The sequence below is a fragment of the Anthonomus grandis genome, chromosome 17 (assembly GCF_022605725.1).
Source record: "Anthonomus grandis grandis chromosome 17, icAntGran1.3, whole genome shotgun sequence".
In the NCBI taxonomy this organism is placed as follows: domain Eukaryota; kingdom Metazoa; phylum Arthropoda; class Insecta; order Coleoptera; family Curculionidae; genus Anthonomus; species Anthonomus grandis.
The window spans coordinates 3,689,766-3,714,344 of NC_065562.1; the positions used below are offsets into that span (position 1 = coordinate 3,689,766).

At 32.6% G+C, this 24,579-nt stretch overlaps 1 protein-coding gene across 1 annotated transcript; it reads right to left on the reverse strand.

Moving 5' to 3' along the window:
• Positions 1-1,650: 1,650 nt before the first annotated feature.
• LOC126746326 (protein 60A) lies at positions 1,651-24,235 on the reverse strand. The gene is made up of 7 exons (XM_050454524.1): positions 23,863-24,235; positions 20,826-21,026; positions 20,537-20,720; positions 13,242-13,393; positions 8,528-8,704; positions 2,886-2,959; positions 1,651-2,173 (listed from the first exon to the last, which is right to left on the reverse strand). The coding sequence occupies exons 1-7, from the start codon at positions 24,035-24,037 to the stop codon at positions 1,913-1,915; spliced, it is 1,224 nt and encodes a 407-aa protein (XP_050310481.1). The 5' UTR covers positions 24,038-24,235; the 3' UTR covers positions 1,651-1,912.
• Between the last annotated feature and the right edge of the window lie 344 nt (positions 24,236-24,579).

Sequence of the window (24,579 nt, forward strand, 5' to 3'; positions counted from 1 at the left end):
ATGCAACTGTTAAAAGCATTATTTTAGTTTGCAAACCACCCGCATTATGAAAGTATAGATTTAGTTTTTTTGGAGTTCGCTTAATAACATTAAGCTTATTAACATCCTCTTTTGTTGGACCACCTTAGAAATGCCAATAAAAAAGTTCTTCATAAGCATTTTTTATTTGCTTACTTTAAATAGCTGTTAGGTCAGCTTTTATTTTAATTTACCAATTATCAAGTGATTTACGGTCTTTTAAAAGAGAGGATGCCAGCTCACCATAAGAAAAAAACCACTCTTAAAATTCTCAAATTATTAATTTGTTTCTCAATTTGCCTAGATGATGGGCATTAAACTTCGACATTAAATTCGACATGATCTAAACTAACTTTGGATTCTTTGGCATTACTCTCAGGGACATCATAAAAAATAGCATTTCTGCTTAGCAGTTTTAGTCTGCTCAGCAGTTATGTCAGCCTTACTTATTCCCTGGGATTTTAATTGATTCAACTCATACCTGAGGTATTGGACCTCAGATCTAAGCTCAGATTCCACTGAGCCAAGCTTGCCTGTCGGAACAGCCTTAATTTCATCCAACAGACATGCCAATTTAGTGGTCTAATCATTAATAGCATTTAAAATATTTCGTATGATCAAAACAACATCCGAGATCTCAATATTCTGTTTGTTTACTGGACGATCTTAAATTTGTTCTCCTTCGAAGTTCGAAAAGTCGTCAGCGGTTTTTGCGAATTGATCCTGAGCACTGTTCAAAGCATACGGCTGCAAAACACGGTTACGGGCTGTAACGATATTGCTGTTACCACCAGGCGTCGGCAACAAATCGGACTGATGACCAGATACCACTCGCCCCAACAAAGATGCCTGCTGTCTCATATTATCTTTTTTAAGATGTTAATATCTTAACCAAATTTCAATTTGGCTTCTATGAGAAAACCGGTACAAATCATGCCATATTTAAATTCTTTATTAATCTATATTTACAGATAAATTATGATGATGGACCGCCTCGGTGGCTTTTTGTGATCTGTCAAAAGCATTTGAGTGTGTCTGCCACAGTATTCTGCTGGGAAAGCTTCATCACTAAAAGCTTTCAGAAAGTTACATCCTCATGATTTTCTTCCTATCTACAAGATCAAAAAAGGAAATATTGAAGCTTTTATTTTAAGAACAACCAATGTGTCCAATGATCATTTGTTGATTTTTCAATAAGGCCAAGGCATAGATGTAAATAGCTCCGCACTGTGCGGAGCTATTTACATCTGTGGCCAAGGCCTCGAATTATTCGCTAATTCACACATTTCAGTTCGCTGGTTTGGGTGAAGGGGTGCAATTAAGAGGCTCGCTCAGTTTGTGGGGGCACATAAAAAGTTTTATAGTATCCTATTTTACTTCATTGGAAGTTCTGCAAATAGAAATCATTGACATAAGTCGCGAAATTTTGGTATATTTTGCGTCAAAACTGGTACCCCTCAGAAACAATCTGACGTTCTTGCTAAAGAGTTCTTTCCCATCGTATAATGTCTTGTGATATGATTTCAAACACAACACCCTCTCCCCAGGGTCTTCCTTATTCCTAAAAGATGTATTTTTTTAATTGAGAGCTTATGTGATACTAAAAGAGAAAATCATAAAATAAAAAATCAATTTTCCATGATACACGGCCTACCTACGGCTTTTAATATATTCTTTTACATTTATTATCCAGAAAAACAAACCCTAACAAGTAATATTTCAATATATAGAAATACATTTTATAATCAATAAGCACTACGTGTGTTTCATGATAACTATATATATACAAGACTTTTAAATAATATTTAATAACTCTCTTTTTACATTTTCTTTCTACTAAAGTACAGGATTTATTACAAAAGATTATATGGCGTTCCATTATTTATTTTTTAAATTAAAGACATCCACAGGTTTTTACAACCATTTTCTTATACCTTTTTAGCACTACATTATGATCATCTAAGAAATATAAAACAGAGATCGGAGATAATTTTGTAGGCGCGCAGCAAGACTTCGGGTATCTAGTGGGATTTATTAAATGAACAAGTGTTTGAACGATGGCATGATTCGACGCATTCATATAAGAATTAAGGGGAAAATTGCATTCGCCATGGCAAAAGTATGCTGGATAACCTTCAGGCGCAATTATCCAATCCTGAAACAAATTATAATAATAAAATTAAATGGTGTTTTGTTTTATATTGTAGCAAAATAGAAAATGTATTCCATAAGAAAGATGAGGTTTTAAGTTTTGCCGCCAAGATATATACACTTATTTATTTTTTATAATGATACACATATCCTAGAGACGTTTACAGTTTTAAGTATACAGTACATGTCTGTAACTTGGAATAAGTTCACTAAATCGTAACGTAAATTGTAACAATTTTAACTAGAAATACATAGGGCAAAAAGAAGATTAATTGATATCAGATTTAGATAACATGTAGCTCATATGAAATATGGAAGAGTTGAAAAGACAAGTTTGGCTAAACATAATTTTAATACTAGCCACTTTTTAGAAATAGTCTATTTAAAATCATTAAGATCACTTAATAATAATCGAAAATTCGAAAACGAGATGCATACGAAAGTTTAGCAATATGCAAAAATCAAAAAACCATTCTTCATAAAGATAAAGTTCCAATCCCTTATAGTCTATTGTAAGTTTGGTTAGTTTTTAAACTTTATTCTGCCAGGCTTCATTGGATATTTCGCTCTATTAGCTATTACATCTTTAATATATAAGGCCACCTGTACGTAGTTTTAATTTATTTTTAGTAATTTTTAGTTTAGTTTTAATATCTTCTTTCGAAGCTGCTAACATCGTAAAATTGTAAAATAGATAAAAATATTTTTGAACCTACCTGCCAATTCAGATCTTTAAAACTTATATATAATGTGTTAATCTGGCAACTGCTTCTGGTGTCTTGTTCGTATCCTAGAAAAAAAAATTAATAAGAGTAAGGACTTTGTAAAAAAAAAACAGAGAAACAAGTAATATAAAGAAAGTTAAAAAAACTTTTTTTTCTACGGCTGCTATATAAAATGTTAAAAACGCACCCCAAAGTCAGATTTTGGGACATGCTGGGCTTACAGGAAATGAAACGTCTGACAAGCTAGCCAAAAAAGGAACAGAGTTCAACCTATAGAAAGGACCAGAACCAGCATTAGGCATTGCCTACAATACGGCAAAACACACACTCTCAAACCTGGCGCACAACAAAGCAAAACAAGGAAGGTAACAGATACGAAGGAAGATAACAGATCTCATAAGGGAACTCAACAGGAAGCACCTAAAAGCCCTAATGGGAATGTATACCGACCCCTGCAAACGGCGTCACCACATGAATAGAATTGGTTTAACGGAAGTCGCCGAATGCAGACTATGCATGGAGGAAGACAAGACTGCCGAGCACATCTTATGCCCGGCACTAGAGAGAATCGGGCAGGCCAGGCCATCTTCGACAATACCTTACCTAAGACGGAAGATATTAAGAATGCTTCTCTCAGTCAAATTATCGAACTCTTAAAGAGGGCGGACTTAATTGGGGAAGTATAAACACCTAGGAATCAGCCACAATAGACCTAGGGTCGCACTGGAGGAACACAAGGTGTCCCACTCACAACAAATAAACACAGTTTTCGGTAGAGGGCACTCGTTGCGTTAGTTTTTACTTTTTTAGAACCCCTAACTTTTTTTCAGCACCTTATATCGGTTTAAAATTTTTAAAAACATAATTTTAAAGTCGCTAGGAGCAACCATTTTCGACATAATCACCATTTTTTAAAAAAATGTTTAAAATAATATTTATTTCCTACTTTATTTAAATCGCATTTTTGGCAGTTGGCGTTGAAGAAGGTGCGTTTACTAGGCGCGGCGTATTTAACTTTAGAAATGCTCATATGTGAGTTACTGAAAATCTCAATTCAGTTGTCAGTCATCATTTCCAGCATGAATTTAAACATTTGGTATCATTGGAAACCATATAATAGGCCATCATGAACTACCACCTACTTTGAACGGAGCCTTGTACTTAAATTTCTTACGAAATGAACTTGGAGATCTTTTAGAAGATATACCAATAAATGTTAGGCAAAACATGTATATTATGCAAGATAGGGCGCGCCAGCGCATTTTCCTCGACAGGTACGTAATTACCTTGACGAACAATATCCCGAACGTTGGATTGGCCGTGGAGGACCTTTGCTTTGGCCTGTGCGTAGTCCATACTAAAACCCCATGGACTTCTGTATTTGGAGATATTTGAAATCAACTGTTTATGATAGTTCTATAAATAATCTAAATGTAAAAATGTAAAAAACTATTCTAATTTTACATAAATATCAATCATCTTATATAGTGACTTTAATAAGCTATAAATTTTTTATGTAATATTAAAAAAGAAAATTAATTTGTTACTTTTCAAACCAATATACGGAGCTGCAAAAAAGTTAGGTATTTTAAAAAAGTAAAAACTAACGCAACGAGCGCTTTCTACCGAAAATCCACAAACAGGAAATTTTATTTTTCTTTTTAAAAGACTCGTATATCCTAAATTACATGTCAGTATGTCATGTTTAGGACCTAATCAAATAATACTTTAACACCCTGTATTTCAGTTACTTTTAAAGTTAGGATAAGGTGTTCTATGTCCCATTACTTTCGGTACACCCTGTATGACACAAGGTTTATTAGTCAGGTTAGGAATGCCAACGCCAAATCGTGAAGTTAATGACGCATTAATTCAAAAATTGGAACGGGAACATGAATATTCAGGAACCCACTTTTATTGGCAACATCAAAAACTCTAACCTACCTCGCGTTGCCTGTCGTTTAATTATTTCCAAGGTAAAAACTGACTAAGCAATTAAAACTGAATCAAATGTCACAAAGCGCGTCCTTTTTAAAGTCCCATGGAACAATTTAGAAATGTTTACAATTTTCTTCATTGTTTTTGCCGAAAGAGACCAATAATTTCAAGAGAATACTGGCGGTGAAAGCAAGCAACTATATAAATTCTAGGAAGTGGCGTACATACAGGGATTTACAGTAATATAACCTAAATAACATGGGGCCTTCAAATAAGAGAAACTACTTAAAAACTAGATACTAACTGAAAATATTAAGCTAAACGTAAGTAGAACACTAAGTAAACCCTACTAATTAACTTTTAACTACAAAATACAAATAAAATAGTACAAAAACTAGAATAACTTACATATTTACATTTTCATAATAATATCACCAGGAATTAAGTTTAGTAGTTTAAACTAAATAAATGAATTTACCACTATTAAATCAACAGAAGGAAGTTTATGGTACTTTAATGAAGACAATTGATGATGTACATTTCCTGGATATCCCTTGTGGAACTGGTAAAACATTCCTCACGTCATTACTCTTAGCCACCGTTCATGCGAGATTCAACATTGCGCTTGCAGTTGCTTCTTCTAGAATACCAACATGTAATACTTCAAAAAACTCCCCAATGGCGAAAGTTTTATGACCATCAAAAATAATCATCATTAGAAGCACTTAGAACATTGAAAGATATGCGCAATGACTCGAGATGTATTGAGGAAAATTCGAAGACGAGGAAGTTCTCATTTCGAGGATTCCGATGATCCCAGCTGATATGCCGCTTGAGTTTAAAAGACTTCAATTTGCGATCCATCTTGCATTCGCCATGACCATTAACAAACCACAAGGCCAATCATTGAAAGTTTGTGGTCTGAATCTGCAAAATCAATGTTTTTCACATGGCCTGATGATAAAAACAAATAATGTCATGTCATAAGCTGCTTAACTGAAGAGAGCAACCTATTAAAGAAATACTTGATTAATAAAAAAAATTAACGTAATATAAATAAAAAATCTGCTTATTTATTATCTCTAAGGCGGAACGAAGTTCGCAGGGTAAGCTAATAAGTAATAAAAGCACACTGTTTAGGATGTGAAATTAATTGTCTCTAGGTAGCGACTACAGATTAAATAAAGCAAGAGTTCGAATTAACACAAAACTAGAAAAATCAAAACTCATCAACACTAAAGGTTAACATCTAAATCTCACTCTCCAAAACATTTCCGATTACCAGCTTAACAAGACAGGAGGCTATCTAAAACGCAAAACACAGAACAAGTGTCACTGGATGACCTGAAACAACACATCACATACCAGATTATAAACAGTACCAGGAAAACTACAGTAAACAATTAATATGGGCTGATAAAGGAATGTATAGCATGAAATTCCAACATGAAAGAATAGACCCAAAGACAGAAATAAAATTTACCACCTCGGATTTAAAGATCAACCTTGTATCAATAATAAAATCATTTTCACAAGTTCATAAAAGATAGACCAACGAAATTCGAGCCATAGCCGGTGAAATCTGGATGAAGAAGGCACAAAACGGGTACGATTAGAAAAATTCGAAGGAGGGCTATATCCTGCGTGGATGGATAACGGCTGATGATAATTTGTTCACTACTATTCCATATTGTTTATTCAAAGAAACTAAAGGCAGGTAGTTATCTCATTCTAATTTATATAGTGCATCAGTACAAAGAAAAAAGAAAATCTAGGCATAATTAATTAAGAATTCTAAGAGAGGTATTTACAGAACCATCCTACACCTAAGACTGCTCGGCTCGACAAAAGAAACATAAAATTTATTTGCATTACTCTAATATTTTAACAATTAACGTCAATACATTTTACAAGGTTACTAAAATTTATAACTTTACAAGACAAGCATAACTTGACGTGAAGATAAGCACATTTTGTATAGTATTATGTAGGTAATGATGGTTGGGATATTTCCTTCTTTAAAGAATCTGCGTCACGATTTTCTATATAGAAGCGTAAACGTGGAACGAATAATGCTTTTTTGACAAATAACTACTTTCTCAATATAGTAGCAATTTTCCAAAGACAAACCATAAGAAAGAATATAATGAATAGCAATGTATTAAAAAGTTTTTAAGGTGAAATAATTGACCTAATCTAGATGCTGCAAAATAGTCAAATTATTTGCAGATAATCTGTTACACACCGCCTCAGGCTGGTCATCCCGAGACAAATGACTATGAATAATAATTACCAAAAAAAATTAGATCAAGCCTCAAAATAACATTCCGTCAGAGTATATTTCTATCCTGGACCATCATGACCGGAGTAACCTTCAATTTGGTCTTTAGAGTATTAAGTTAAACAAAGGCCATATTTCTGACATTATTATTGAGCTGGCCAATGTGTTAGGAGTCTTATATTCTTGATCTGCTGACAAAAGAAGGCCATTATTTAAACCAGCAGAAAACCACTTGGGGTGTTCTAGACCTGCAGTTGGAACCTCTATTTAATCAGAAAGTGTAATTTGAATCTTTTAAGTTAACAGCCTGGTTCCTACCAAAAGGTTATGTTCTAAGCTATTCTAATGCTGAGCTTAATGAGACATTTTATTTAAAATCACGGTTTGGTGTTAAGGACTTTTTATAGATAGATAGATGTAAAATTTACAAAAAATCCAGCAGGCTTCAATTTTAATTTAAAATTTAAAATATATCTATTGTATAGACAGACCGACTCAGAATCCATACTAGCGCCGAGACAAAGCATTAAAGGACTCCAAAATACTAGGAAAGTATTAGCGCTGGTACTTTCTTATTATTTTGAGACTTTGACAGTCAAAAACAAAAAATTCATCACTACAAGACATTTTGACAGAAACAGATCATACTAAAGGATTTTATTAGTAGGCACATGAGTTCCCTTTTAATTTAAGTACAGAGTTGACAAAGGAATCAATAAAAAAGTTTGTAGAGTTCAGATTTCCGAAAATCTGCCTGTCATTAAAGGTAATCACTTCAGATATACGTTGAATGACTACCGATTATAAAAATTGCCTGTTGCAGTTATATCGTTTTATGAGTTGCACTTTATACTATCAGGGGTTAAAATGTTTTCTAAATGTTTTACTGATTTAATTAAATTCGAGATATATATGATATAAGATGATCATAAATGGATAAAAAATTTACATGTGCTAATCTCTAATGAAAATCTAATTAATATTGTAACAGCACTGCGGAACACACTCTTTATGTCGGGAACAGACTTTTTGTTATTCTTAACCTTACTATACTTGACCTCGTGACTCAAATTAAAAAGTGACAATATTAAAAACTGATTAAAAATTACAAGAAAATGGACTCTCTTAAAAAAATCATAAAACGATTTGAAAACGCTTAGAAAATTCTACATTTTTTGTGCGGATGGAGTCAGCTAACCAGTTTAATAAGGGAACCGGGCCCTTGAACATGAAGAACTACAAAAAACTATGAAGTAATTTCCATTTTCATAATATGAAAATCCATGATTACATAGACATGTCTTAAAAAACCGTGTCTTAGGAGCAAATACGCAATCTACCAAGTATCTCTAGTTTACGCATTTAAATCTTTGTCGAACATTTATTATCTATATATGTATATAAAAGTACCTACCTTTGTGGTGTCCAAATACACTTCCAAAGTCAGATTTTTTTACTCTTGTTCTAATTTCTCGAGCTTTTCTAGGCTTAACAGATGTAGAGGCTTTCAAAAAAGCAACCATAAAAGGGTGTGTCGCTTCGTCACCTCGAACAGTAACTAAACCAATATCTTCTGGCCTAATTTCACGGGCTAAAAATAAAATATATTGTATTGAATATACTATTGAATATATCAATAGGAAAAATATTCGTTTCCAATATTTTTGTGCACAAAACTAAAAGTGATTTTTCTTCTAAGTAAAACTGTAATATACTAACCATAAGAAGGTATAATTAAGGCGTCGATCGCGTATTTATCAATTATTTGCCACTCTGGGCATTCTTTATTTACCTTCCTAACTATTCCGAAAATTGGCAAAAAAAATAAAAGTTAATATTACTTCTTTTTCTTCCCTTCAAATATTTTCGAAATATTTGTATTTCGATATAGTTTTTAATAAATTAGTTTAATTGCGTAATCAGTGCGAATATACTTATTATCTAAAAGTAACGTTTCAAAGCATAATGTCTAATATGAAATAAATTTCTCTAAAACTTAACGTATCGCATTACTAGTCAATTTTAGAATATATATCATGCAAGCTGCTGTAGATTGCAACTGCAAGTGAGAGTGTCCATTCTGGGATTAGCAGGATTTTCTTATGTCTTTCCATCATAGCAAGAATATCCTTTCTAACATTATTGCGAAGAAATTTTCCTGTTTTCCACACTCCAAAGAAGTATAATTTTTCGAAATGTAATATTTTAAACCAAGAATATTATATTTGTATGTTATTTTATTGCTATAAAAATATTTGTATACACAATCCAACTTTTCAGTGGCCATAAAAAAATTTCATACTTTCAACATTTTAATTGACATTCTTGCTAATAAAAATATCTAAAAATATTATTTTAATGTTTCAAGAATCTATTCTATTTATTTGTATAGTATTATAACATATGGTTGTACATAAGATGCACCTGCAAATTTAAGTAATTTTTTTTATTATTTATTGATGCTGAATAAAACTTATTAATAAACATTAGCTAGTCAAGGCACAGGTGCGATGTTTAAAAGTAAAAGTAAATATTAAAATAAGCAATAGTGTAAATTGAAAATAAATAATCTTCCTCTCTACCTTGATATTATGTTATATTAAACTGTTTTTTTTTTGTGTTACAAAAAAACTTTGGAAAAGAGACATTATGAAGAAAAGAGCATGAGACGAAATAAAGCAAATATACCACTAATGAGTAAACATGGTTTTTGTGTTCTCGTCACAAACTTTATATTTTGTTACATTTCACTATCTATTTTAAATATTAAGAATTTATATATTTATAACATTTATATATATTAATGATAATTTAAAGCTCATAGACACAGGCAGGTAGAAAAATCTTTAGAATTGGATTTCTCTAGAGTTTGGAGAGTTTAGGTTATGTTGCATAATGTTTTTTCTAGATCATCCAAAAATACAAAAAAATTAAATTAGCTGAATGGCTGCTAGGCTTTAACCATTGATATCAAAGTTTTTACCAAAAAAATAATGAAACCTGAAGTAGTACAAGAAAGAATGCGATTGGGAAATTGTACGAAATACTTAGAAGAAGCTCTGGATAAGAGAGAATTATTTTTAAAACTTATTGAGAACATAAGGGAAAAATTGAGAAAATATATTGTAAAAATTAATGACGAGTTTTAATGGAATGGTTTGCAGGCGGGGAAAATTGTTAAATTTATTTTTGAAAGCTGAAATTTGAGGTTACAATGAGAAAAATAATACACTAAAGAATCACCTAGAAGTTTTATGATAGATAAGGCTGGGAAAAGGAACTAATGATTTTTAAATTCCTATATAAAAAAATGCATCAAACTCAGGCGCCTTGTTAACGAATCTTTTACATATCCAAGAAGAGAGAAGTGAATATTAAGGACGAATATTATGTTAGTAGAAGTAGATATTAGGTGGACCTTAGTTTGCGTTACAGAGCCTGGAGAAAGATGAGAGAGAACAAGTATACTCGCTTCGCTACTATACTTTTATTATAAAATTTATTAATTGCATTCTAAATAAACCCCAAACACCAAATTTCAACCCAATCGAATTAATAGCAAAAGAGTTATGGAAGTCACGTGACTTTAAAATTCAATATGTCAAAATACCGGTGAAAATGTGTTACTTGTATCCTAAATTAAACCCAAATACCAAATTTTAATCAAGTTGGACAAATACGAAGAAAGTTTTGATAGTCCGTGGCCTTAAACTCAATATTTTAAAAATTTGTAAAAAATGTACTCAAAATAAACTCAAAATACCAAATTTCAACCCAATCGGTCGAATAGCAAAAAAGTTATGATGCTCTCACGTGACCCTAAAATCTATAATTTTAAAAATTAAATTATTATATCGTCAAAAAATCTGAAATCCTAAAATGCATAAATTTAAATAATTTTTATCAAATTTTTCCAACATCCTAAAACTCACCCAATACCTAAATCCATATTTTACATTAAATGATCAATACGATCCACGGTGCATAAACCCCATTATTTTTAAATGAATAAAACGTGCCAATTTGTTTTCGAGCCACCCGAGTTGGCCTTGTATGAAAATACGGCATTTTTCGAACACTTTGCCCAATTATCACGGCTAAAGGAAAGCGACTTGGTAAAAGATATGCACATAATCGGATTCTCCAGAGTCTCTTGAATAATTCCATACCAATTTCAGAAAGTTCTGAGTTGTTTTAAGCATTTTATCAATGAAAACAAGAGGCAAGTCCGAGCCGATTCATTCATGTTGTCAAACGTAAAAGTCGGCATTAAAATCGCCCGTAGACGTCAAAATCGACTATTTTCAGACGATGTTTTAGGGTATAAGAAAAGATTTTTACCTTATGATTTATACAAGGAAAAATAGTATAAAGACTTAGGAACAGATTAAAATCAATTCTGGACCGATTCCAATTGGTTTTAGTAGTTAAATTTTTAGGACTTTTCATAGAAAATGGCATTTTCTTGGAAAAGGGTAATATTTAAAACCAAACGTTATTTAATGAATGATAGCCAGATAAATTACGCGTGTTTGAAGGCAAAAATGGTCTTCGTACGTCGCATAGGTATGCCAGTATTAAGTGTCAAAGTTAAAAAAAAATGTAGAGCAAAAACTACTCTACGTAGATGATTGTAGACTATATTAGAAAAAAGGTCTTAAAAAGTATTAAAAATGTTGAAAGTATGAAATTTCCAAGTGTTACCGCTAAAAAGTTATTAAATAAAATGTGATTTTATATTTTCAATTTTTCGAACCTTCATGGGGAAAATTTATTATTGCTCGCCCTGTATGGTTCTTTCGGTTATATGGCGTTTCTACGACAAAAGATGAAGCTATTTTTTCGTAAAAAGTTTTTTCCGAAATAAGTTTCGCTTGGCGGCAAATTTGAAAGAACTAAAAATGCCCGAGCTCGTTAAAATGTTTATACTTAAATCTTCTATGTCTGTTTTTTATTGATACAATTTGGATCTGAATAAATCTCTACCATCTCCATGAAATTTCTTTTAACCAGTTTAGGTTCTATATTTAAGATTTTTGTTTCTTCATAACCAAAACTATGTCCAGTGTTACTATTATGTTGGGCTAAAGCAAATGAGTTTTTTTCCAATCTACAATCACTCTTATGAGATGTTATCCTATCTTTTAAAATTCTAGATGTTTGACCAAGATAATTTTTATTACAATCATTACATGGAATACTGTAAACGACGTTTGACTTCAACAACTTTTAATCTTTATCTTTGAGTTTAGTTGACAGTGTACCAATCGTTTTAAATTTTGAAAAATTGAAAAGTTTGTTGAGATTATCCCGCTTTAAAGTTTCATGGCATATCCACTCTATTCGGGTTTTTAAAGCTAATATTGTGTTTATTTTAATTTTTGTACTGTGGTTAGAAAAATAATTGATATATCCCCCAGAATTTGTTGGTTTTGTATACCAATTTAGTATTATTTGGTTGTTGTCATTTCTTATGACTTTGGTGCCCAAAAAAGGTACACAATTATTATTTTCTTTTTCCACAGTAAATTGTATAAAGGGATTATAACTATTAAAAACCCTAAGAATCTCATCAATGCCATCCTCAGGTACAGCACAGATTGTGTCATCAACAAACTTTTTTAAGAAAGGTAGTTGAAAAGAAAGTTTAGGAACATAACTCTTTAGAAAATTATCCATTACATACAGTGCTTTCATTTCAAAATGATCCATCCACCCTTAATAACTTTATTAAAAAAAAAAAAAAAAAAAAAAAAAAAAAAAAAAAAAAAAAAAAAACGTCAAATTAGATATACAGCAGGGGGACGTTTAATTAATTATGCATTTACTGAAGTTTTGTCAATCACCTCCTCACCTCCAGCCAACCTCACTTTAATATGTCAAATGGGAACCCTCATCGTGTGATACATCATAGTAAGGAGCGTAAAATTCTCTATTCAACGGTACCAAAAAAAATGAAATCGGTAAATGTGTAAGCAAATAGTTAGCGAAAATGTCTAGAAATAATGAATATTTTATTGTCAAAGTATTGTCAAATAAACATGCAGTTTTAGTCATTTATCACATTTTTCTATTCAAGGATAATCAAACTTATTATATGTTTATTAAAATAATGTACATTTACTTACATTTATCAGTAGGACGTACTGACAAATATATTCCTTTATTGGAGTCTGGAAATGCCGCCCAGGTAGCGAGACATTTAGTAACGTTTATTCCTAACCATCCGGTAGAATCCGAAGATGTCTCAACTTCTGACATATATTCCAATTCACTTTCGCTACAAAATATTAATTAATAAATAATTTGCTTTAATGTAGAAAAAAAATTGGAATTTTTTTACACATAGCTAGCAAAATAATTAAAAAAAAAACATGCAAAAAAACAAACATTAAAGACTATGAAAAGTGCTATTATATTTGTATAAAACAGTTTATAAAGCCTTGATATGTTGATGTTTTTCAAAACTCTAGTTTGGAGGAGTAATATAATATACGGTTTCTTAGATTCCTATGGACTGGTTCTAATGACTCGCAGTGAAAATTTACCTGACCAACGGACATCCTAATAATAACATATACATATATTTAGCCTAAATATAATATGACGTATACATGTCGGGTCAAGTCAAGTCTTAGTAAATGGCGTTTATTCTACTCTATCTCTACTAATGAAGTATTTGCCTCAAATTAAACGTACATAGATAAGTCCAAGACGTGCGGCATATTGCATATCCCCTCTCAGCGATTAGCAATGCAAGTAGGGAATCGATAACCATGTATATTCTCTCCTTGACTTACAGCTTTCTTGCTCGAAAGAGCGAGATCTCTCTCTTTGTAGCTTTTACAACCCCGGGTGGGTCTTAGTCCAGTATTGGGATTCTAAAATTACGATTTGATACTTTTACTTGATATGATTCTAAATAAAATTTTCAATTGTGAGTGTCTTGCGGATTGCCTAGTTTTTAACGATTTGTCGACAACACGCTTGGGTATATCGTATGCACCAGATGATATAGCTTCTTCCTTATTTGATACCTGCATAATGTGTCAGCATCCTTTTTAAACGTATTTGGTTCATTGATTGTTTACTAATAGTCCTACCAGGTTTTTTTTATATATTATTAAGTATATCAAGAAGCTTTATTAAACACAACAACCAATGGATTACTTACACATATTTCTATTTTCCAAAACCTTCTGTTAATAATAGCGGCAGGGAGTTACCATTGAATGAGCAGTTTTAGTATGTCAAGATTTTATGCTACAGATTGTTACCAAAAAAGCATTGGGCAATATTTTTTATATATAAATTTGGAATTAGCAAAACTACTGCAAATCGTCGGATTCATAAAATTACTGAAATTATTGACAATTGGTCAGCAAGGTGACCGATTCATTAATTTTCCAAATATAAGAGATGAGAGATGAGTTAACATTTATGGAGAGATCCAATTTCCCTGGTGTTATAGATCCTATTGATTGCACCCATGTTACGATATTAAAAGCAAAAGTGGATGAATACAAGTTTTTGTGATTTTCCAAGAATTCAGTTAATATTTCTCAATGGGTAGTGGTGGTTTTTAACGATATTTTTTTATCTTAAGAAAATAATATAGACATATATTTAAATAAAAAAATTAACAAAATAAGTGAAAATTATTAGTGTTTATCAATAGAAAAGACAATTGACGTTTTCATCTGTCAAATATTAGGGAAAATAATAAATATATCAAAGAGACCTAAATCAAATTGAATAAGACAAGTTTAGTCGACTATTAAAATTTAGAATCACCCTTCTCGTCACGACCAAGTCGCGATCGAATTCGAAGTGATCGTATCGAGAACGAGGCGTGATTTTAGAATCCCAGCCCAGGGCCTTGAACGCTTGGGTGATTCACGGAACACTGACAAAGCTTCTACTCCTCGACATATAGATGACGGCAAGAGATGGAAATTATCTCCTTGAGACTACACGGACTGTCAATCATCTGGTATGCCATATGAAGTGAAGAAACGAGCTCAGAAATTAATAGATTAAACCTCAGCTCCTGAGTATATAAAAAATCTATTACATCTCAGGTCTCGACTCGTAAATAAGTAGCAATGTAGTACCCTCCGAAGGCAGGTATGACCACACAGTTCCAAAGAAAAAATTAAAATCGTTATTTATCCGTATCTGTAAACCTACATACCTTGCCTGTGGATATCATTTCTTCGTTGTGTGTTGACTGCGTCAGTTCGGTATGCTCCGCCGTTATCAGTGCATTTTGTTTTCGTTCGAGATAACAAGTCTAAACTCGATAAGGATTTTATTTGGCACTAGTTTTTTGTAGGCGAACAGTTGTTCTTTTTTTTGTGCTAGTGGTAATATGAAGGAAAAGATAAACAAATTGGAGTGAATGTTGTTTAAGCTAAAACAAAAGCATAAACGCCAGTCACGTGACGGCAAAAAGAGCGAGAAAAAACGCCGTGACCGTAAGGGAAATGCGAGCCGGAAACGCCGTGAGCGTTTCCCAGTAAAAAGGCGTGCTCGTTTTCCCAGCCGTGAGCCTGGTGAAACTTCAAAATTCCGCCGTGCGCGTTATAACACTACGAGTGAGTCATCTGAGTCCGATCTAGAAGACAAAGAAAACCGTGCAAATTATAATGATGCGAGTGATTCTTCTGAATCCCTTTCCAGCGACACTTTAAATAAAAGTGCCCCAGTTAAAAAACGCAGACGCATAATTTCGTCTGACGACAGTTCAGACCCAGAAAATTAAGATGAGGTTGCTGATATTAGTGAAATTCCAGCCAACCACCTCGACAGTGATCTTTTAGAATTACTGGGAGCAAATGATGCAGGGGGGCCAGAAATACACAGCAGCTTAGGGGACAGATGGTCTTCTATTTTGATGAAGGGTAGCCCTGAAGAACGTAACAGCCTAATAGGTGATTACCCGATTCCCGCTAATTGTGAATATTTGAACGCTCCAAAATTAAATTATATTATAGCAGCGGCAATATCTGACTCGACTACTCGCAGAGACATACGTCTTTCTTTGCTGCAAACACAAGTAGGGGCAGCGGTAACTGCAATAGGACACTCCTTAACTCCCCTGTTAAAGGAGGAAGGGGGAGGAGAGAAAAATAAGACCTTGGTTAAGCAACTGAGCGATGCTGGTAGATCAATGGCTGATTTATTCCATAGTAATAAATCAGCATAGTAATAATATCTCGGAGAGAATTGATTACAATGTATCTAAACAAAGATCTAAAAGAAGCATTGGAGAAATCTTCTATTACTTCTTTCCTTTTTGGAGATGACTTAGAAGATAGAATTAAAACTTCTAAGAATATTTTAAAATCAAGTCAAGACCTGAAAGGAGTCAGACCTAAGCAGAACCTGAAAAATTTGAACTTCAGAGGCCTGCCCTCGTACTCAGAGGGCACTCTCCAGAGCAGGCCATCAACGTCGGCATACACCCCACATCGTCGCCAGTTCCACAACAGCAGACAGTTTGCGAAAAACAAACAGTTTCAGAACCAAAACAAACAACGCCGGCAACAGGGTCGCAAGAACCCTAATTCGACCCGCTCCACGAACAAGAGAGACAACAGATTTTAGAACTTGAGGTTAGTACTTTTGCTGGAAGATTAAGTAAATATTATAGTAACTGGTGTAATATTACATTAGACTGTTCTATTTTATCCCGTATTAAAGGAGTAACTATACCCTTTTTTTAAAAACCCTTTCAAAGGAGAATACCTAAAGAGCCAAAATGGTCTGTTACTGAAAAATGTCAGATAAAAAAAATCCTTAAAGGAATTGTTAGATAAAGGTGCTTCTTTCTAATGCTTTGCTAATCTTTAAATAAATTTGTCAGATATAAGCATTTTAAACTTGAGGATCATAAAACAGTCATGAAACTAATTTCTCAAGGTTGCTTTTTAGCGACATTGGATCTTAAAGATGCATATTTTTTGTTATCCATTAAGAAATCAGACAGAAAATATTTAAGGTTTAAATTTCAGAATGACCATCAATTTAATAGTCTTCCTTTTGGCCTAAGCTGCGCTCCTAGAATTTTGACCAAAATAATGAAACCTATTTTAGGTCTACTTAGAAGTCTAGGGCGTATTTCAAATGTATATTTGGATGATTTTTTACTAATCGGTCAATCTTATACAGAGTGTCTGCTTAATATTATAAAGACTATTCAGGTTTTAAGGAATCTGGGATTTATTATAAACTTTAAGAAAAGAGTGTTAGAGCCCACTCACTATTGTAATTATTTAGGTTTTCGTTATGATTCAAAGAATTTGACTGTTTCACCCCCAGAAGCCAAACAGTCAAAAATTAAGTGTTTAGTCAAAAAATACCAAGGAAAAACAGAATGCAAAATTGGAAAGTTTGCGGCTTTTATTGGAAATTTAATTGCGTCTTGTCCAGTTATTCCGTATGGAGGGTTTATATTAAACAATTTGAGCGAGCTAAATATAAAGCATTACAGGCATCAAGAGATGATTACGACTCGATAATGAGGTTACCCTCGAAGTTATCCGAAGATTTTAAATGGTGGCTCAATAATATCTATTCTGTAAAATCGCTAAAACCATTACATTTTACATTAGAAATTTTCTCGGATGCATCTCGCACTGGCTGGGGTATATTCTATAATGATAGAAAAATTGGGGGATATTGGCTTTTTTCCGATTAAAATGTTTTGCGAAAAACATTTCCAATTGTTCTATCTTGTGCAGAATTGATAACACTATGGCTATAGCTTCTGTTAACCGCATGGGTAGCGTTCAATTTAAAAAATTGAATTACGTTTCTAGAAATTTGGCAATGGTGCGAGAACCGGAATGTTTTCTTGTTTGCCTCATAAAATTGTCGGATAACAAAGAGGCTGATGAGCAATCAAGGGTCATTAACTATAACACTGAGTTTCAACTTAATCAAGAGATATTTCAAATAATTGGTTACACGTTTAATAAGCCGGACATTGATTTATTTGCCAGCCGAAACAACAGAAAATGTGAACTTTTTGTTTTTTGGTTACCAGATCCAGAAAGTGTTGCGGTCGATGCCTTCACGTTATGTTGGTCCAACCTTAATTTTTACGCCTTCCCACCATTTGCACTGATATTGAAAGTTTGACAAAAAAATATTGAGGATAAAGCGGAAGGCATAGTTGTAGTTCCCTTTTGGATAACTCAACCTTGTACCCGGTTTACAATTCTTTGTTGTCCGGTTACCCCATTTTCTTCAAGCCACGTGAAGACTTAATTTTGTTGTTTGATATAACGCCACATCCTCTGTGCCATCAGCTTACCCTGGTTGCCGGCCGCCTATCCGGCAAGCTTTACAAAGACAAGGAATCCCAAAAGATTCCATAAATATTTGTTTAGCATCAATTACTCCGTTCACCATTAAACAATATAATACCGGCTTAAAGCTATGGTGGAATTATTGCCTCGAACAAAAAGTAAATGTATTTTCAGTCTCGGTAGAACACTTATTAAAATTTCTAACTATTCATTTTCATAAAGGCATTTCTTATGAAACTTTAAATTGTTATCGTTCCGCGATTGGCAGTTAGTAGATAAGGACAATATATCAAAGGATTTTAGGATAAGACGTTTTTTAAAGGTGTTTATGGACTGAGACCAATCCACCCAAAGTACGATTCAACTTGGGATTCGATTGTCTTAACTTTAACATAGAAAAGATGCCGATAAACGATTTCAGTTTAGAGCAGATAACTTACAAATTAGCGGCCTTATTACTATTGGCTACAGGGCAGCTGGTACAAGCAATAGCGAACATCGAAATCTGCAACATAGTTAACAGAAGCGATGGTGTAAATATAAAGATTCTGTAGGCTAAAGACTTCAGCACTTAATAGAAACCAACCAAATATTAATATCCCTATTCTTAATAATAAAAAACTTTGTTTGGTACATACAATTAATACCTATTTATCTTTTACTGAAAAATTGAGGGGCCCTCAGGCAAATAACTTGTTAATTATACTTAAAAAACCCCATAAAAACGCTTCTTCACAAACAATTGCTAGATGGGTTAAGAAAGTCCTAGAAGCAAGGGGATAGACACAAGCGTTTTTACAGCCCACAGAACACGCCACGCAGCTACTTCAAAAGCTGCTCTAAAAAAAGGGTGTCTCTATTGATACAATTCGTCTTTCGGCGGTTTGGTATCAGAGATCTAATACTTTCGCACAATTCTACCAAACGCCAATTAGAGACAATAATTTTGCTGCTAATGTTTTAGGTTTTCCTGATTAGCTAAGATATTTTTTGTTTTGCTTTTTCTTTTGTAACATTGTCCACTGTTGTAGGCGCATTTATATACTTTTAGTGGAATTTAATTTGTTTTTCCCCTATTTAATTCATTTATTATGTAGGTCTAGTTCATTAGAGGCTTTTGTTTATTATATGTTATGTATACTATTTAATTTGTTTTGCAGGTTGTACCCTGTAGAAGATGTTGATGATAAAATGTATAAAATTATCTTGAAGATGTTAGATTTTTTTGGTTTTAACTTCTAAAAAAAAAAAGAAACTTAAGATCTGTGTCTTTTTTTACAAAATGTCGACCTGTTGATAAGCTTTAAACATCTATATTGCTACTTATTTACGAGTCGAGACCTAAGATGTAATTAATAGATCAACCGTATAGTGATGTTCGATCTTAATTATATCCAGGTGTCGACGAAGTAAATAAGTCCCTCTCTACACTTTCAACTTCCTTAGATATAAACAACGGCCAAAATTTTGTTTTGCTTTGAAATAAAATAATATTCACAGCTAAGATATGTAGGTTTACAGATACGGATAAATAACGACTTTAATTTTTTCTTTGGAAACTGTGTGTTCATACCTGCCTTCGGAGGGTACTACATTGCTACTTATATTTACTTATAATTTATTTTTAAATTGATTTTTGCTATAAGTGATGTAATAACCAATAAAATAAGTAACTCATTACATAGTATATTAGCTGACTTTTAAAAAATAATTTAGAGAATTTCAAAAACTTAATAAAATAAGTTATTTAATTTTTTTCCAATATCTTCACTGTTTGACATGATTTCTTCAAGTTCTAAAAAAAGTGATAAAGTATGTGGTATGTTGAAAAGGTAAATTTTTTTCTTTTAAAAGTTTTTGTACAGGCTGTCATTAGGTTAGAAAGTTTTGTGGTTAGAGAGTGACTTGTTCGATCGCTAAACCGATGTCCATATCAAATATAATTGTAAGATAATCCACTACAACATACAAAACAATAGATTATAAGTTAATTTTATATAAGTATAAATAAGTGATTCATGCTATTGCTTTCATGGTGGTATTCACCCATCAGAAAGAACCAAACCTAGACCCGACAAAATTAAATAAAAAAATGTTATCAGGCTTACCCTTCGTCAGTATTAATAAGCTGATATGCAGTAACAGTGTAGTCTTTTCCTCTATGTTTTGTTAATGATTGATTTTGAAAAATCCTAAGTTCTGCACCTACAATATCCTCGGCCAATGGTAGCTCGGCTACATCGAACCACAGTCTTTTTCCTCTCTCGTGCCGAACACTGTCCACGCGATTCTCTAAAATTGATAGGTAGGTCTTTACCATAGATAATGTGAATTATATGAAGTTAAATTTTATTTAAAATCTTAAAATAAAAATATATGGGATTAGTAAGCACTTACTTATAATCTCAAATGTCATTATCACATCACTTTGGTCAATTTTCTGCTGTTCCTCACCACTCAAGTAAATATCCGAATCCCTTTTAACTCTTTTGTTATCATCGCCTTCTTCCAATAGTGATTTGTAAATGTCCATTAAAAACTTGGGCGCTGATTTTTTAACTGTTGCTTTGTTTATTTTTCTTGGTCGATTAGGCAAGCCTAAAAATAAAACGTCCTTTAGTATAGAAAATGTAACAATATGAAAGACAAAAAAAAACCAATTTTCTCTTGTGATTTTCTCTCTATTTATTCAAGAATTGGAAATTTCGTAGCATCATTTATTTGGGATGCTTTAAAATTCGCCAATTTGCGTGCGAATATGTAGGTACATATTTATAGAAATCATATAACTACAAATCGAAATTGTTTATTTTCATTTTGGTTTGTTTAAACGTCAGAAATTATATACACAAATAACAATCTTTATAGGTATGAATATTCTATCACATATATTTATATATTTTAACGAAATTAGGAAACACACTTTTATTGTCAACGTCAAAAGCACTAACCTAGCTCGCCTTGACTATCGCTTAATTGTTTCCAAGGTAAAAAACTGACTAAACAATAATTAAAGCTGAATGAAATGTCACGAAGTGCGTCCTTTTTAAACCACGGTGGAACAGTTTCGAAATATTTGGAATTATCTTCAATGTTTTTGCTGAAAGAAACCAATAATTTTAGGAGAATACTGACAGTCTACGCAAGCAAGTACACAAATTTAATTAGTTTTAGTTTTTAATTCTTTGTTCTTAGTTACAACTTAACATAACAGAAAGGACGTTAAGATAGTAACATGCTGTATAAAGTTGGTTCATTAAACATATCATTAGGAGGTGTGTGTGTTATTCCTAAACTGAACCCTTTAGAATTCCACTATATGTAACCTCAACACAAACTTTATACATTGCTATGCACTTCATTACATTGCAATGAACCTTATAATGAGCAACGCGGCTTTAGTTAATATGCCTCTGTGCGGATTTTTTTGCTCTTAACTGGTATTTGTTTTTCTTTTTTAACATATCACGTCAAAGAAAAACAATTATTGGATGAGATACCGTATAAATGATCCTCACAAAACTAGATGGAATTTTCAATGGTGTGGAGTAAATACAGTTTATGAATAGCAAAATGGACTGATAAGCTTTATAGATATTTTAGAGAATGAGAAAAATATTAAATTAAATTCAACCATTGAGCCGGTGCCTATAAGCTTAGATTGAAAGACAGCGATTTCATATTTTGGTAACAGTGTTTAGTAAAATCAATGGTGAATGAAACCAATAAGTTTAAACGCTGGGCAATGCGATGTGATACGAATGGGATAAAATACGATGAATTAAAATAATAAGAATGTTAAAAATACATTTTTTGATATTCTCGACCAATGCCGCATAAATTCTTACCCTTTTTTGTTTACTGCTTTTACAGTTTAACAAAAGATCAAAATTTGTGTTATTGTATGGTTTCAGTACGAATTTTTGGTGCGTACGAATGAGTTGTATGAGTCTTTTAATAGTGCGTATTTTATTTGTCTGATTATTTTGTGCGGAAAAATGGCCCATGTTTACGAAAACAATCAAACAAACAAACTAGTGGACAAAATATTTACCTATGGAAAGTGCCAACAAAATTTAGCCGAAGCATGCAGATAGTGGGCGAAAAGGTATCATCCGGCTCACGAATGTTTGTAAATTTAGTTATTACACTTCGTGACACAGGGTATTTAAACAACGGGTATTTGAACAACGAAGAGGTCACGTAGCGATATTTATATATTATAATTATATTTTCAAAACACAAAAAATTATTTAAAGTTTGTCGTAGGTGACCCGACAGTACAAAATGACTGATGTAGGGATGGATGTGATACAACGGAGTCTATTCAGCATGCCACCGGTGGGTGTCAAACTTTTGCACCAACGGAATATAAAGAATGACATGATCTAGTTGCAAAGATACTGCATCAAAAGCTAGCAGAAATACTAAACCTTTTATCAGTAGCCAAGGTACCATATTATAACTATAAGCCGGAACCAGTTCTTGAACATGAGTAACACAAATTGTATTAGGACCGCACTGTACTTCGGACCAACAAGTAAGTAACAATAGACCTGACCTAATACTAACCGATAAAATTTCTAGGAAGACAACCCTTATTGATGTAGCTATGTGTAATAAGAACAACCTAAGCGCAAAACATACAAGTACAGGGATCTTCGTATCAGAATACCAGATACGAAGATAATGAGAAATAAGAAAAGTGCGGACAATCTCAATTATTGTGTCAACAAGAGTTAAAGTTAATACCAAATTAATACCAAAGACCCTCATCGAAAACATAAAACTGCTCAATCTTAAGGAAAGCATCTGTAGGATAATGCAGAAGTCGACGATATTATCCACATCTCGAATTGTCAGAAAGTTCATTGGAAAAGCAGATAACATCAACTAGTTTAAAAAACATCATTTTATAATATATATATATATATATAATATGTATATGTAATTTTATTATAAGTTTATTATTTGTTATTAAAATTTTGTTAAAAAACTATTGTTGTTTTATTGACGATATTTGGCAAATAAAAATCCTCGGTGGTGGATTAATCCCAATCATGAGAAGTTATTTATTGTATTCTTTTTATGTGCTATATAATATGCTATAAAACGCTTGTATATGCTATATACGCTTTAAAAAAAGTGGTTTATAAATCATATCTTAACGTTCTAAGAGCTACCTATCAATATAAAATTTAAGAACTCCCAGTTTGAAAATGTTTAACTAAATGCAATTTTGACTATATAAAGGATTAGATCATTTCAGATATCCATAAAAAGTAAATTGTCATTAATGTTATTACGCCTAAATAGCTTTTAAATAAATGAACATATCGACCATATTCATTCGACAAACTGTTTGTGCTAGCGTAAGAACATGACTTAATCTTTAAAAAATAGCCAATAATATTAATTTTAAAAGTATACGAACCTAATAAGTTAAGTATTTCAATTTCCATTTCGCGCTTCTCGTCCTTGGTCATCATCCTATCGATAGCAGTCTGTCCTTGTCCATTGTCGACATAAATCGCCGCTTTAGGATTGCACAAAACTTGGGATAATTTCATAAAAATTAAACACAATAACAAAGAAAATGCGGGCCGCATTTTTACCAATAGAAGAAAAACTAAACGCACCTAACCCGAGTTCTGATGTGTTAATGGTCAAGCCTAAGTAATGTTTGTACGTACGCCCACGTCTATTTTAATTTTTAATTACAAAATAACTTTGCAGCGAGTCGAGACGCAACGAAGGCATGACTTGTTTTACGGTATTACGCGTGAGGATGAAAAGCACAAGAATAGCAGGTATAATGTTAAGAAAGAGTAGGTAAATTTAAAACAAGTTCTTGAAGTCCGAGGGTCCCCACCTTTCTTAGAAAATTATATTGTGGTTCTCAGCGGGTACCTGTTGTCATGACTGAAGGCAGTCAATTATAAATACAGCTAGATGAGAATATTAGCGCAGGGGTTTCTAGGGCTTCAGGGGTTAGGGACAGGGGGACTGTTTAAAATAAAAATATGGTTGATGAAAAACGTATTGTATTGAAGTACATAAATACAGTTTTTAGTACTTGAGCAATTTAAGACCCAACGATTTTCCGAAAATCTTTTTATTTAGTAGAAGGAGTACGATACTATATATCATC

What these genes read in the sequence shown, in the direction of transcription:
- LOC126746326 (XM_050454524.1), bottom strand. Translation starts at nt 24,037, where the DNA reads ATGCGGCCCGCATTTTCTTTGTTATTGTGTTTAATTTTTATGAAATTA. An exon ending in AATGACATTTGAGATTATAA is followed by an intron (nt 20,721 to 20,825) that starts GTAAGTGCTTAC and finishes TATCAATTTTAG; the next exon opens with AGAATCGCGTGGACAGTGTT. An exon ending in CTTATTAATACTGACGAAGG is followed by an intron (nt 13,394 to 20,536) that starts GTAAGCCTGATA and finishes AATATTTTGTAG; the next exon opens with CGAAAGTGAATTGGAATATA.